The following is a 16,024-nucleotide window of genomic DNA, read 5'->3' as shown; positions in this document are numbered from 1 at the left end:
TTGTTGAAAACATTCTGCTAGAGTGGAACACCTGGAATAAAAAAAGTATTTATTTGTGTGCTATCAACTCATCCTTTCCTGCTAACCAGAACCAGTGCAGCAGCCAAACAACCGGATGCTTCAGCCTCAGTTAGTTTTTTCTTTTTATTCTGATCTAAATATTTCTAAAACAGCCCAGAGGAGTCCGGACTGCAGTGAGCCTACAAAGAGAAGAACCAAGTGACAAGTAAAAAATAAAAAGTTAATCACAGAGATGCTATTCCAGTGAAACACTGAACCTCTGCAAACTAAATACATTTACTTTAAATGGAGCAAATGGAGATTCTGCAGGAAAACCTCAAAGATTCTTCTTGCACAAAAGTGTAGGCAGTGTGTGTGTGTGAGTGTTTGTGGGCTGCAGGGTGATGGTGTGTGGGTGCAAGTATCCAACAGTTTCTGCACTACAGTTGAGCAGAAAGATTTCTTTTCAGCCCCTGAAGCTGTTAAAGCAGCTATATTACCACGAAATGATCTTCATCAACCACAAAACTAAAAATCTAGAAAGAAAAACAATCTGACTCTGTGTGGTTATATTGCTGTAACTGCTGGCAGCCTTGGCACTGCCTAATTAAACTCACAAGCAAAATGTTATTTTTTCACTCAGGTAAACTAATGTTTTTATCTTCGCCCGCTGAAGCTGGTGTGAGATGACTACAGTAGCATATAGTGTAATTTGATATGTTATTCTTTCAAATATTGCTTTCATGTTTCATCGTGATGTATGTAACTGTAACTTTTACCAGGTAAACAGCAATGGCAGCTCCCAGCACCCACCCACAGTATACATCAACAGGGTGGTTTCTAAACTGGATGATCCTGGTTAACCCAGCCAGGATGGCCAGCATGACGAAGGAGAACACTAGGAGAGGCTTCAGCAGCTTGGCTGAGTCAGTCAACACCGTGTTGAAGTACATCTGAAATACACAAACTCACGTTAACAAATGTTTGTTTAACAGGCCTCATTCAAACCTGCTATTAACGTGTGTTAAGTACACGTGTGACTGCAACAAGCCACAACTGTTAGAACAGGACTGTGGTCACACTGAAGTGTTGTTCTTCATATGTGTAAATGCAGTAACCACTTACTGAGATGTAGACAGCAGCAAAGGCAGCCAGAGTAGCATGCTGGGAGGGGAAAGATTTCCTATAAAGCAGAGCAGCAGAGTGTTCTTGATGTTAATTATCATGTTCAGACAGCTGAGAACAATGCTGAATATTCATGTGCAACAGAAAAATGACTTTCAAAGAAACTTGGACGTGTGACGTGTGCGTGCTGACAAATCTGCCCGAGCAGGTGTTCAATGAGGAGGAAGGATAACTAGAAGGACAACGGCTCAACCTGGCTTTTAATATCTGCTCTAGGTAAATGCAGCTTCTTAGCTAAAGCTTGATCTGTTGTCCTTAATATACCAAGTATGACCCAGTATTGTTCAGTAAAATGATTAAATGGGTCACACTGAGTAGGTCTGTTTAATCTGTTTACAGATTTGCATAAAGGTTGCCTTTAATAATTATATTTTCACAACAGAAAGAACATTTTAATAATCTGAAGGAAATGGTGTTTGGAAAAAGATGCTCGAGATGACTGACGATGCCTTCTACACTCCAGATAAATTTCAGTGACGTTGGTCAGCAGTTTGCTGTGTACAGGCACAGACAACGGTCTGTTACACTCAACGTAAAACATACAGTGCCCACAAAGTTTGGATTGGGGCTCTTGTTCAGTGCTTTATTATTAATGAAATGACAACATTTCTCTCATTCTATAGCTTCTGCTGTCCAATGCGTGTGCGCTTTACAACTTGAGGCAGTACTAGTGTTTTGTGCAAAAACACACCCACATGCATCCACTCTCACACTCTCCCACACACAGTAAATCAAAGCCTCACCTGCCAGCATTGATGAGCCCTATGTCCTGTCCAGAGCAGATATCCTCTAGGATAAACGCTTCATCACAGGTGGACATGTTAAGGTGGGTCAGGTTAGGTTTGCATACATCCAGCCAATAGGGAGTATGCTGGCCAGTGGATAGCTGAAGAATGTCTGTTATCAGTGCTGTCACACACAGGCCAAAGATATGGACACCTGTAAAAAAAAAAAGAAAAGCTTTTACAACAGAGAACACTATACGCATTCATATAATACACCAGCATATAATAGTCATATTACATAGCATCGTTATTCAGTGGCTCCTATTAAGTGTTTGTTTATCTGCTCCAGACATGACAAGAGAAATTCTGACCTCGTTCACAAATTTTATTTACGTGTTGGAGAATCAAAAATGTGCACGTACATGGATCAGAAAACCGTAGTCTGCAAGCACTTATCTGTAGGGATGGGTACCGGTTCTGACATAAACGGTAGTAACCAGACCGAAAAGCAGCGCACATTTCGGTGCTTTATTTTTTTCTTGAGATGTCATACACTTTGGATTCTAGCCAATCATTTTACCTTTCCAAGGATAGTAGGCGGGCCCAGGTATGTATGTTCTTTTAGAGCAGAGCTACAGATTAAAAATGCCCAAGGTGAAGCGGTCAAAAGTCTGGCTGTACTTCACAGCAAAATATGCAAACTCAGCAGCCTGCAACAAGTGCTTTAAGATGATACTGTGCAAAGGAGGTAACACCTCAAATCTGATGAAACACCTGGCGACGCATAGCATTTTTTTAAAAGCCAAGAAATGCACCGTATTTGATAGCTTGCTGCGAGACCTCACACCGTGCACATCTACTGCGGGTGTGGTGCCTGTTATCGGACCCGGAGTTAGCAACCTCGAAGAGGAGAGTCCTGGCCCCTAGCCCTGCCAGTGTAGCAGAAATGATGACGGATGATGATGGCAGCAGCAGCCGTTCTTCTCTGGGTGAGTAGCTTAATGTTGTTCGTGTGTAATTTACGTTGAGTAGGCTAACCACGTTATTACATTAATGCATGTAAGGTGAACTAGCAAACACCGTCATAGTTACATGCGGCTGTCTTCTTGTTTGATAGAGTGATACCATATACAGTGGAACCCCGACTTACGAAATTAATTCGTTCCAGAGGGTCTTTCGTAAGTCAAAATTTTCGTAAGTCGAAGCACCTTTTTCCATCGCCTTTTGAGTGAGGCGATGCTGGCTGAAGACGAAGATCTTGGTGGAGGAGGAGGTGGCAGAGGTTGAAGAAAGCATGCGTATGCATGCATACATACAGTCAGGTCCATAAATATTGGGACATCGACAAAATTCTAACATTTTTGGCTCTATACACAACCACAATGGATTCCAAATGAAACGAACAAGACATGCTTTAACTGCAGAGTGTCAGCTTTTATTTGAGGGTATTTACATCCAAATCAGGTGAACGGTGTAGGAATTACAACAGTTTGCAAATGTGCCTCCCACTTCTTGAGGGACCAAAAGTAATGGGACAGAATAAGAACCATAAATCAAACATTCATTTTTTAATACTTGGTTGCAAATCCTTTACAGTCAATCACAGCCTGAAGTCTGGAACACAGACATCACCAGACGCCGGGTTTCATCCCTGGTGATCCTCTGCCAGGCCTCTACTGCAGCAGTCTTCAGTTCCTGCTTGTTCTTGGGGCATTTTCCCTTCAGTTTTGTCTTCAGCAAGTGAAATGCATGCTCAATCGGATTCAGGTCAGGTGATTGACTTGGCCATTGCAAAACAGTCCACTTCTTTCCCTTCAAAAACTCTTTGGTTGCTTTTGCAGTATGCTTTGGGTCGTTGTCCACCTGCACTGTGAAGCGCCGTCCAATGAGTTTTGAAGCATTTGTCTGAATATGAGCAGATAATATTGCACGAAACACTTCAGAATTCATCATGCTGCTTTTGTCAGCAGTCACATCATCAATAAATACAAGAGAACCAGTTCCACTGGCAGCCATACATGCCCACGCCATGACACTTCCACCACAATGCTTCACTGATGAGGTGGTATGCTTAGGATCATGAGCAGTTCCTTTCCTTCTCCATACTCTTCTCTTCCCATCACTCTGGTACAAGTTGATGTTGGTCTCATCTGTCCATAGGATGTTGTTCCAGAACTGCGACGGCTTTTTCAGATGTCGTTTGGCAAACTCTAATCTGGCCTTCCTGTTTTTGGGGCTCACCAAAGGTTTACATCTTGTGGTGAACCCTCTGTATTCACACTGGTGGAGTCTTCTCTTGATTGTTGACTCTGACGCACATACACCTACCTCCTAGAGAGTGTTCTTGATCTGGCCAACTGTTGTGAAGGGTGTTTTCTTCACCAGGGAAAGGATTCTTTGGTCATCCACCACAGTTGTGTTCCGTGGTCTTCCTAGTTTTTTGGTGTTGCTGAGTTCACCAGTGCGTTCCTTCTTTTTGGGAATGTTCTAAACAGTTGTTTTGGCCACGCCTGATGTTTTTGCAATCTCTCTGATGGGTTTGTTTTGTTTTTTTCAGCCTAATGATGGCTTGCTTCACTGGTAGTGACAGCTCTTTGGATCTCATCCTGGCAGTTGACAGCAACAGGTTCAAAAAGCAAACAGCACACTTGAAATGAACTCTGGACCTTTTATTTGTTCATTGTAATTGGGGTAATGAGGGAATAACACACACCTGGCCATGGAACAGCTGAGAAGCCAATTGTCCCATTACTTTTGGTCCCTTAAGAAGTGGGAGGCACATTTGCAAACTGTTGTAATTCCTACACCATTCACCTGATTTGGATGTAAATACCCTCAAATAAAAGCTGACAGTCTGCAGTTAAAGCACGTCTTGTTCGTTTCATTTGGAATCCATTGTGGTTGTGTATAGAGCCAAAAATGTTAGAATTGTGTCGATGTCCCAATATTTATGGACCTGACTGTACGTACGTGTACATGTACATAACATTATGGAATTTAATTTAATTTTTTAAAATTTTCTATTTTATCTATTTTGTTACGCGGGTATTTTGCCATAGCAGGGGCAGAAATATTGCCGTTAAGTGCCTTCGTAACTTGAATTTTTTGTTAAATGGGGTCTTCGTAAGCCGGGGTTCCACTGTATGCCCTATAGCTGCAAAAAAGGCTAACATTGTTATTTTTTTCCAAAAAAAAAAAAAACAGCTAAACATGAGAGGTTTTAGGACAAAGTTTGTGTTTTCCATTGTTTAAGCACCGGTTCCAACCAAAGGAGGTATGTTGTATCAACAGAAAAGGCTGACTTGGTTATCATTTTGCAGAAAAAAAGAGACTGCTAAAAATAAAAACATGAGAGGTTTTTGGACAAAGTTTGTGTTCTCCATTCTTTAAGCACCGGTTTGAGCACCGTTTAAGCACCGGCACCGTTTCAAAAGTACCGGTTTGGCACCGGTATCGGATAAAACCTAAACGATACCCATCCCTACTTATCTGCAGCCAACTTCACAAAAGAGACAAACCTAACTTAGCTCCTACACAAAGTCTGATTAGTTGAAAAATGACAAACAAAAGCTGTCATTTAGACTCGGCACTCCCTGATTTGTTCTCCTCAAGGTCCTTCCACATGGCAACAGTCACTGACCTCCAGTCAGGGATCCTGTCCTGTGTGAGAAAACTCCTCCCTTCATTCACCCAATGTATATACTATATATATATATATATATATATTTATAATGTTATTCCTCTACCCCCTCCCCCCCCCCCCCTTTTTTTTTTTTTTTTTTTTTTTTTTTTTTGCACATGTTGAGGAGCGTGTCAGGATACATTTCACTGTGTGTTATACTTGTATAACTATGCATGTGACAAATAAAGAACCTTGAACCTTGAACCTTGAACCTTGCCATGATTAGTGCCTCTGTGCTGTCTTTCAGTCCAGCTTTGTCCAGCCACTGGTAGGATTTCTGGATATCAGCCACCTCCTCTATCTGCCGGTGGTACATACCGTGCAGGGGCCTGTCCTTCCATGATGGTTCCTCTTCTTTCGTGGGATTCTGCTGCCTGAGGTATTCACTGAGCACGCTGTCAGTTGGGGCCATCTTCGTGATGTATTCGTGGATGTTTCTTGTCTCATCCTGGACTGTGGTGCTGACACTCACCAGTCCCCGGCCCCCTTCCTTCCGCTTAGCGTACAGCCTCAGGGTGCTGGACTTGGGGTGAAACCCTCCATGCATGGTAAGGAGCTTTCTTGTCTTTATGTCAGTGGCTTCTATCTCCTCCTTTGGCCAGCCTATTACCCCAGCAGGGTACCTGATCACGGGCAGGGCGTAGGTGTTGATAGCCCGGATCTTGTTCTTACTGTTCAGCTGACTCCTCAGGACTTGCCTGACCCTCTGCAGGTACTTGGTGGTTGCAGCTTTCCTAGCGGCCTCTTCATGGTTCCCATTTGCCTGCGGGATCCCCAGGTACTTGTAACTGTCCTCTATGTCTGCAATGTTGCCTTCTGGTAGTTCAATCCCCTCAGTTCTGACTACCTTCCCTCTCTTTGTTACCATCCGACTACACTTCTCCAGCCCGAATGACATCCCAATGTCATTGCTGTATAGCCTGGTAGTGTGGATCAGTGAATCGATGTCTCGTTCACTCTTGGCATACAGCTTGATGTCATCCATGTACAGGAGGTGGCTGACAACCACTCCGTTTCGTAGTCGGTATCCGTAGCCAGTCTTGTTAATGATCTCACTGAGGGGGTTCAGGCCTATGCAGAACAGCAGTGGGGACAGAGCATCTCCTTGGTAGATCCCGCACTTGATGGTGACTTGTGCTATGGGCTTGGAGTTGGCCTCTAGTGTTGTACGCCACATCCCCATTGAGTTCCTGATGAAGGCTCTTAGGGTCCTGTTGATCTTGTACAATTCTAGGCATTCCAGTATCCAGGTGTGGGGCATTGAGTCATAGGCCTTCTTGTAATCAATCCAGGCTGTGCACAGGTTGGTCAGTCTGGTCTTGCAGTCTCGGCTGACTGTTCTGTCTACCAGTAGCTGGTGTTTTGCGCCTCTGGTATTCTTGCCAATCCCTTTCTGTGCCCCGCTCATGTATTGACCCATGTGCCTGTTCATCTTAGCCGATATGATGCCTGACAGGAGCTTCCATGTAGTACTGAGGCAGGTTATTGGTCGGTAGTTGGATGGGACCGGTCCCTTCTTGGGGACCGTCGACGCGGCGACGAACAAAGGAAGACTGAGGACTTAAATACACACATGAGGTGATCAGGGGGAGTGGAGACACATGAGAACACAGCTGACTAGAAGGAAACATAATGACAATACAGGGGAGAGTAACACTAACTACAATGAACAAAGAACACCATACTCTTTCAAAATAAAACAGGAAACACAGAGACATAGACATGGAGATAGAACATGAACTTAACCTAACCAGAGACATGAAACATGACAGGTAGACACACGGACCAGGGAGCGATGACAAAAGGGACTAAGAAACCAAGGACTAAACTGCAAACTAGAAAACAACTAGATGCGTTAAACTACACATGTGGATACAAAAATATGCATTAGAACTTAAACCCTGGGCCTCATGGCCCAGCACCGTGACAAGAGAAGCTTCCTTGGCCTTGGCTGTGATAACATAATGTTCTATATATATGCCCCTGAAGTTAATACATCTTAGGCAACAACACATTGCGGAATGCATACCAACGTCAAATATGTCAATGGCTGATTTCAAGTAACCATGCAGTATAAAAATATAAACTTTTTGGTTAAGGAAGTGTATCTTGCATAAAATTAAGCTAAACGAAAAACTGTGGAGTGGTCTGCTGTGATGACTCCATCGTTATTAAGGAGCAGCCGGGAGAACCTCCTTCCTGTTCCACATAGCAAAGATAGTGGTTCTTTTTGCAGTTGCTTTTCAATCTATTAGTGTTTCTGTTCTTGTTGGAGCAACTAAATGATACATATAATCAGTGAATGTGTCCTCCTACCTATGAAGCGTACAGCCCTGCGAATGTAGGAGTTGAAATTGCAGCCTGCAGCATTGATGTTGGCCTCAGTCTGACTGGCTGATGACTTCCTGGACAGATAGCAGTACAGGATTGCCTCTCCTATCAGAATCTATATACAAAGAAATCAAAGAGTGTTGGCAAAGCAGATTTTTTTGTGATCTGAAAGTTTCTGTGATGTGCTGAGGGCATTTACATATTATTTACTTACAAGTGAAAAATCTGGAGAATAAATGAAGAAGAACATAAAATTTGGTTAAACCTTAGCCAAACTTGAAAGTGGACTTAGACTTAAAGTGGAACTAAGTTGCACACACAATAACACATTGCTTCTTTGATAAATGAGAACTACATATTAGTAATAACGACTGAGTAGTTTTGCTGACGCCGTCACGTTGGCTGTGTTGGTCAACAAATGCAGGACTCCAAAGGCAAAAAGTAAAACTCAAAACAGCTTTATTGCTGAACAATCAAAAACAAAACACATAATCGAAAATAATCCTGACAAGACAGAAACTAGGAAGCCTGACCTCAAATGAGGCAACATGGATCCCGCGTGGATCGCAAGGGGGATCCCGCGTGGATCGCAAGGGGGATCCCGCGTGGATCGCAACGGGGATCCCGCGTGGATCGCAAGGGGGATCACGCGTGGATCGCAATGGGGATCCCGCGTGGATCGCAAGGGGGATCCCGCGTGGATCGCAACGGGGATCCCGCGTGGATCGCAAGGGGGATCACGCGTGGATCGCAACGGGGATCCCGCGTGGATCGCAACGGGGATCACGCGTGGATCGCAAGGGGGATCACGCAGGAATCACACGCACATGGGAAGAGGGACACAGCCTAGAGTGAGAACCCAACAAAGGGAACCCTGAGACAACATAAACACACAGAGGATAACAAGAGAACAGCTCACAGTTGACATTAATCATGGACTAATGAGAAAAAGGAAGCAAAAAAAACCACAATGCAAACAGGATAAGAGACTATCAAAGTAAAACAGGAAATGACTAACACTGAGACCTTGACTGAGACATGTGAACTTAACACAGGGAAATGAAAACAGGAAGACTGGATTACAACAGGAGACGCTGATGACAAGACACAGAGACGAGACTAGGAGCAAATTGGAAAGGGAACCGCACAAAAGGGAACTAATGTAACAAAACAAGAACCAAAGATTTAGAAATAACAAACTCCGATTCACTAGAGAAATACAAAACACAAGATTAACAAATACAAAAAAATAGAATGGCAAGCTCTTCAATCCAAAAAAACAAATCACAAATCCATAACAGCCTTTAACTTCTTTTACTTGACATTTTGAACTTTTATTTTCAAGCTTTTAAAGCTTGAAGCTTAAAGCTTTTAAAGAACCGAGAACGGATTCTCTATAAAAACTGGTTCCAAGTAGGGCTGCCATGATTAGTCGACTAGTCACGATTACGTCGACTATCAAAATCAATAGCGACGACTAATTTAATAGTCGACGCGTCGTTTGAAGCTTTGTAAGATCCTGAAAGACGCAGGAATAAGTAGTAGGATTTAAGAGTGTAGTAACGGACTGAAATGGCTGCATCCTCCTGAGGCCACATTTGTAGGCCGATTACATTACAGCGACGCGACAAAGCCTGTCCAAATTCGAAGACTCCTCGAAATGCGGTTGACAAATGTGTCCTCCTTCTCCCCAGATTTGAAGGATGGGTGTATCCTTCGTGGCCCACCATATCCCAGAATTCTTAGCGCGACCCAGCCAATTCCAGTTTCCAACAATGGCGGCAGCTACTTAGTTTTAATATTACTGTTATTACTCTTTCCGGGTCACAAAATAAATTTTTAACATATTTTCAGGCGAGAATGTAGCTGTGTAAACTTCAAATATCTGCTCGGTTTATCAAGACATCACATATTTGTAAAAGTGCTCCAACGTTTTCGGAGACGTCTGTTACCCACCAGCTCGATAGCTGACCGGGAGCTCGAGGGTCACTAGAGCCGCTGAGAACACCGGACTCCCGGCACATCGTTTTCAAACCCCCACGATCTTTTGCTACTCAGGTTAAACATGATATAGAAGTCACTTAGATAACTTGAAAATTTTATTGTTTGGCTTTTTTGCTGCATTTCGTTAACTTGTACTTGTGACATGTGCAATGACAATAAAGTTGAATTCTATTCTATTTTATTTTTTCAGTGTTTTATTTGCTATAGTTTTCACAAACGTCAGAAAACTGATTATCAGAAGTGTGAGATGGTTGAGAATTTACTCCAGTGTCCTGTTATATTTTAGATAGCGAAGAGCAGACGGCTGAGTTTATTAAACTCCACTGAGACAATCTGCAAATTTCATTAAAAGTTTAATAAACTATCATCTGCTCTTTATTTTTAGCTAGCACATACCTGAAACACTTCAAGCTGTAAGCTAATGATGGTTATATAAGAGCAGATGCATGCTGATGCAATAAGCTGTACGTATTTATAGAGGACCACAAGAGCGACGCGTATCGAAATAAAGAATTCCACTTTAATAAACTTCATTTCAAAAACCTTTTTCGAATTGCACTTTAATAAAGTGATTTTCAAAATGCTTTTTAAAATGGCGATTCCACTCCCCATTTCAAAATCCATTTCCCTTTCCTGTTCGCTCAGGGATTAATTTTTGGATTAGCTGTTGGATTAACAACTTCATTTTAAAAATCCTGCGGCTATTCAAATTAGCCACACCGTGGGATGTAAGGAGCTCTCTGATTGGTTGGTCAGACACAGGCTGTCTGCCAGCCTGGATTTTTCTAGCTCATAGCTTCGCCCTGCTAAGAAGCCTGTGTGCTTGTACAAAGGCCGTTCAGCCTCGGGATTTACACTCGGCTCGACACGGATATGTGAAGAATGAAGAAACCATGCAGCGAAACGGAGAGCCCAACCTCTGACTGAGTGCCTGTTTTCGCAGTCTGACCACCTGTTGAAGGTAACGTGCTAACATGGCTAACGCTAGCATCACCGCACGTAGCCCCGTTATTTTAAGGTCATCTTAGCTTATGAAAATTTTACGTCACAGCTGTACGAGCTAGCTAGGTGTTTTGTAAGCTGCTGTGCTCTTCACAAATAAAGCTGGAAGCAGCTCAGACTGTTAGAACCAGCACTGAGGCCTGTTACATTTATATAGTGTTAGAGCAATGGCTGCAACCTACAGCCTTTAAACTAGCGATTAAAATGCTGACAGTAAACTCGTCAGTCCAGATGTTACCACATTACTCTATGGTACTTAGAGTTAAAACAACTGAGGCAGGCTGATTAAAATAACAGCTGTCAGTTCTCTCATTCCTTATATCAAGACTGGAGATCACACTACTGATTTCAGTTCATTTAATATGTGAGTGCACAGATTCATTCTCAACTGGACATAAATGATGATCAAAGGTTGTATATATGATGAATTCATCAAATCCCAGCCTCTAACACAGTGCGCTGAATCTTAGCTTTGAATGTCCAGTATATTCTAATCAGTGCAATTTAAGCATTCACTGAACCTACAGTATCTACACCTGTGTGGCAAATGTGTGGTAAAGATACAGATAATGAAATTTATTATTAATACAATATACATCATGAGAAACGAAAGCTGAAATTGATTCAGTTTAGTACTTTTCTCTGTATGCTCTGTGATTATAAAGGCCTTAAATTCTGTGATATATACTGTAAATGATTTTCACAGAGGCCTTAAAGTACTTAAATAACTGCTGATAGTCTGGTTGTTTATATTTTCACATGTATTTGTGTCTGTAGGGCTGTTTGATGACGATTTGGACTCCTCTGGGAGATGAGGACACACCCACATCTGTTCCATACTGCAGCCATGGATGGTGTTACAGCTCTGAGTCAGCTTTAGGCCATCAGATGCACACACTGGAAAACCAGCACCTGGACTTCATGCAGGAGAGACGGCCTCAGTCCTAATCTCTTTCTCCTTTAACACACAATTAAAATCACTCCAAAAGAGTGTAAACTTACTGAGGAAGTCTCTAACTTATACACATTTGTACTTTTGTTTTCTGAGTTATATTTAAGAAGAGTAAAGTTATTCACATAAAGTTTTTATTCTTCTGTATTTATTCTTTTGTATCATGTACCACAGTCATACTGAACTTTACAGACCTGGTGAATTGGAGAAAAAAAAAATCATATATAGTATATATATGTATATATACATATATATATATATATATATTTGTGTATGGATAGCGTAGTGGTTAGCTGGATAGCGTAGTGGTTAGACTACACGCCTTTGGAGCAGAGGATCGCAAGTTCGATTCCTGCCTGGGGCGTCTGTATCCAGTAAGTATCCAGTATTACTGTATCCAGTAAGGGTCCTAAGGCTAGACCCCCTATGCTAAGCAAGCCTACTGCAGACATGAGCGAGACAGATAAATATGAAGGCATGCCGGCTCGGACGTCGCCCGGATCAACAAGGTCCGCGTCAGGTGTTGAGGAACCAGGGCAACCTGACGACAAGTGGGCTACTGGAACAAGAAGGCATCGGTGGGCAAGAGACGAAAACAGGGCGTTGTTGGAATGCTACTACGCAAGTAACCCTGGCGGAAGGGGTTACATGAATAGGATGAGGGACCTATGGATTCTTCGATACCCAACATCCACAATGACGGCGAAACAACTAGTAGCTCAGTGTTCCAACATTCGAAAGAAAGGACTGCTCTCACAGCTAGAGATATCATCATCCCCCCCAAGTGCCAATAGGAGAAGGATCGTTGAGTGCGAGAGGAACTGACCTGAAAGAAGCCAAGCTTGAAACCTGGATCCCCCATAGCTGGTTACCAAGATTACGTGAAGTACCCTCAGAAGGTCTGCTAGATGATGTTAATGCAGCACTACGAACAATACCTACGACCATATCTGAGGCAAACAACGACTCACAGCCTTGGCCAGCCGCTTGAGGAGGTACACCAGAGAGATAGAAGGCAGGAGAATAAACCAGCTGTTCTCCACAGAACCAGCAAAGGTGTACTCTCAGTGGCAAGCGAGAGAACATAAGAGAACAGCACCACCAAGGCTGGAGACGGAGCAATACTGGAAGAGCATACGGGAGAAGGACGCAACCCATAACGGCAATGCTCAGTGGCTAGTGGATCTGAGGGCAGACCATAGCGACCTCCCTGAACAGGGTCCAGTAACCATCACAGTGGCAGACATCCAAGAAAGGGTCTCCAGTATGAAGAGTTGGACAGCACCAGGGCCCGACATGGTTCACGCCTACTGGCTGAAGAAGCTGACTGCACGGTCCTGATCCCCAAGGACCCCAAGAAGGGACCGGTCCCATCCAACTACCGACCAATAACCTGCCTCAGTACTACATGGAAGCTCCTGTCAGGCATCATATCGGCTAAGATGAACAAGCACATGGGTCAATACATGAGCGGGGCACAGAAAGGGATTGGCAAGAATAGGCAGAGGCACAAAACACCAGCTACTGGTAGACAGAACAGTCAGCCGAGACTGCAAGACCAGACTGACCAACCTGTGCACTGCCTGGATTGATTACAAGAAGCCCTATGACTCAATGCCCCACAGCTGGATACTGGAATGCCTAGAATTGTACAAGATCAACAGGACCCTAAGAGCCTTCATCAGGAACTCAATGGGGATGTGGCGTACAACACTAGAGGCCAACTCCAAGCCCATAGCACAAGTCACCATCAAGTGCGGGATCTACCAAGGAGATGCTCTGTCCCCACTGCTGTTCTGCATAGGCCTGAACCCCCTCAGTGAGATCATTAACAAGACTGGCTACGGATACCGACTACGAAACGGAGTGGTTGTCAGCCACCTCCTGTACATGGATGACATCAAGCTGTATGCCAAGAGTGAACGAGACATCGATTCACTGATCCACACTACCAGGCTATACAGCAATGACATTGGGATGTCATTCGGGCTGGAGAAGTGTAGTCGGATGGTAACAAAGAGAGGGAAGGTAGTCAGAACTGAGGGGATTGAACTACCAGAAGGCAACATTGCAGACAGAGAGGACAGTTACAAGTACCTGGGGATCCCGCAGGCAAATGGGAACCATGAAGAGGCCGCTAGGAAAGCTGCAACCACCAAGTACCTGCAGAGGGTCAGGCAAGTCCTGAGGAGTCAGCTGAACGGTAAGAACAAGATCCGGGCTATCAACACCTACGCCCTGCCCGTGATCAGGTACCCTGCTGGGGTAATAGGCTGGCCAAAGGAGGAGATAGAAGCCACTGACATAAAGACAAGAAAGCTCCTGACCATGCATGGAGGGTTTCACCCCAAGTCCAGCACCCTGAGGCTGTACGCTAAGCGGAAGGAAGGGGGCCGGGGACTGGTGAGTGTCAGCACCACAGTCCAGGATGAGACAAGAAACATCCAAGAATACATCACAAAGATGGCCCCAACTGACAGCGTGCTCAGTGAATACCTCAGGCAGCAGAAACCCAAGAAAGAGGAGGAAGGCGAGCAACCATCATGGAAGGACAGGCCCCTGCACGGTATGTACCACCGGCAGATAGAGGAGGTGGCTGATATCCAGAAATCCTACCAGTGGCTGGACAAAGCTGGACTGAAAGACAGCACAGAGGCACTAATCATGGCAGCACAAGAACAAGCTCTGAGTACAAGATCCATATAGGCTGGGGTCTATCACACCAGGCAAGACCCCAGGTGCAGGCTGTGTAAAGATGCCCCAGAAACAATCCAGCACATAACAGCAGGGTGCAAGATGCTAGCAGGCAAGGCATACATGGAACGCCATAACCAAGTGGCCGGCATAGTGTACAGGAACATCTGTGCCGAGTATAACCTGGAAGTCCCGAGGTCAAAATGGGAGATGCCCCCAAGGGTGATGGAGAATGACCGAGCTAAGATCCTGTGGGACTTCCAGATACAGACGGACAAAATGGTGGTGGCTAACCAACCGGACATAGTGGTGGTAGACAAACAGGAGAAGACGGCCGTAGTGATCGATGTAGCGGTTCCGAATGACAGCAATATCAGGAAGAAGGAACACGAGAAGCTGGAGAAATACCAAGGGCTCAGAGAAGAGCTCGAGAGGATGTGGAGGGTGAAGGTAACGGTGGTCCCCGTGGTAATCGGAGCACTAGGTGCGGTGACTCCCAAGCTAGGCGAGTGGCTCCAGCAGATCCCGGGAACAACATCGGAGATCTCTGTCCAGAAGAGTGCAGTCCTGGGAACAGCTAAGATACTGCGCAGGACCCTCAAGCTCCCAGGCCTCTGGTAGAGGACCCGAGCTTGAAGGATAAACCGCCCGCAGGGGCGAGATGGGTGTGTTTTTTTTGTTTTGTTTTTATATATATATATATATATATATATATATATGTATATTAGGGGTGCAACAATACTCGTATCGATATTGAACCGTTCGATACAGTGCTTTCGGTTCGGTCCGCATGTGTATCGAACAATACAACATTTTTAATTTATTTTATCAACTTTCCTTCTGACGATGCTGTCTGTGTTGAGAGCTCAGTGGATCTGCGTTCGACTACTCCGCCTAGGCTGCACTGTCGAGCGCAGATCCACTGAGCGCAGCGCAAGCTAGCAAGACAGAAGTTAAGCTCATTGCAACATGGCAAATTGAACCTCCCCCGCCCGCATTCAGATCTGGCTTTTGGAACTATTTTGGTCTTCATGTGAAGTATGACCCTGAAGGTAAGCGCGTCATGGACAAAAGTAAAACAGTATGTCAGATGTGCCACGCAATGCTCAATTACATGGGTGGGAACTACTGCGTTAGCGCAGTTTGCTCGTTAATGTGTTGACTCCGTCCAGCCCCAAGCACGGGGTGATCCGCGGTAGCTCGTTAACGGAGATTTGCCGTGTTGTGGTGTTAACGTCATTTCAGATTAACGCTGACAGCACTAGTGGGAACACAACGAATATGACTGCACATTTACGCCGACATCATCCTAGTGCAAAGACAAGTGGAAGCAGACAAAAACAACAAGCACGCATGCTACAAACTTTACCCGAGTCATTTAGACAGCCGTTAGCACATGATTCTCCTTATGGGGACCTGATATGTTTAATATGCTGCTGAGAATATAGC

The 16,024-nt window shown here is 44.3% G+C and overlaps 1 protein-coding gene across 1 annotated transcript in view; it reads right to left on the bottom strand.

Moving 5' to 3' along the window:
• Positions 1-16,024, bottom strand: part of LOC134616694 (phospholipid phosphatase-related protein type 4-like) — a 59,299-nt gene that overhangs the window by 23,936 nt on the left and 19,339 nt on the right. Inside the window, exons 3-6 of the mRNA XM_063461645.2 lie at positions 7,909-8,038; positions 1,929-2,124; positions 1,126-1,183; positions 780-953 (exon numbers count right to left, since the gene is read on the bottom strand). Of these exons, the coding sequence (XP_063317715.1) occupies positions 780-953; positions 1,126-1,183; positions 1,929-2,124; positions 7,909-8,038 (558 nt within the window). The remainder of the gene's footprint in view (positions 1-779; positions 954-1,125; positions 1,184-1,928; positions 2,125-7,908; positions 8,039-16,024) is intronic.

The sequence above is a fragment of the Pelmatolapia mariae genome, linkage group LG18, assembly GCF_036321145.2.
Source record: "Pelmatolapia mariae isolate MD_Pm_ZW linkage group LG18, Pm_UMD_F_2, whole genome shotgun sequence".
In the NCBI taxonomy this organism is placed as follows: domain Eukaryota; kingdom Metazoa; phylum Chordata; class Actinopteri; order Cichliformes; family Cichlidae; genus Pelmatolapia; species Pelmatolapia mariae.
Note: the sequence above shows the minus strand (reverse complement) of the source record. Positions and strands in the feature narration are given on the sequence as shown.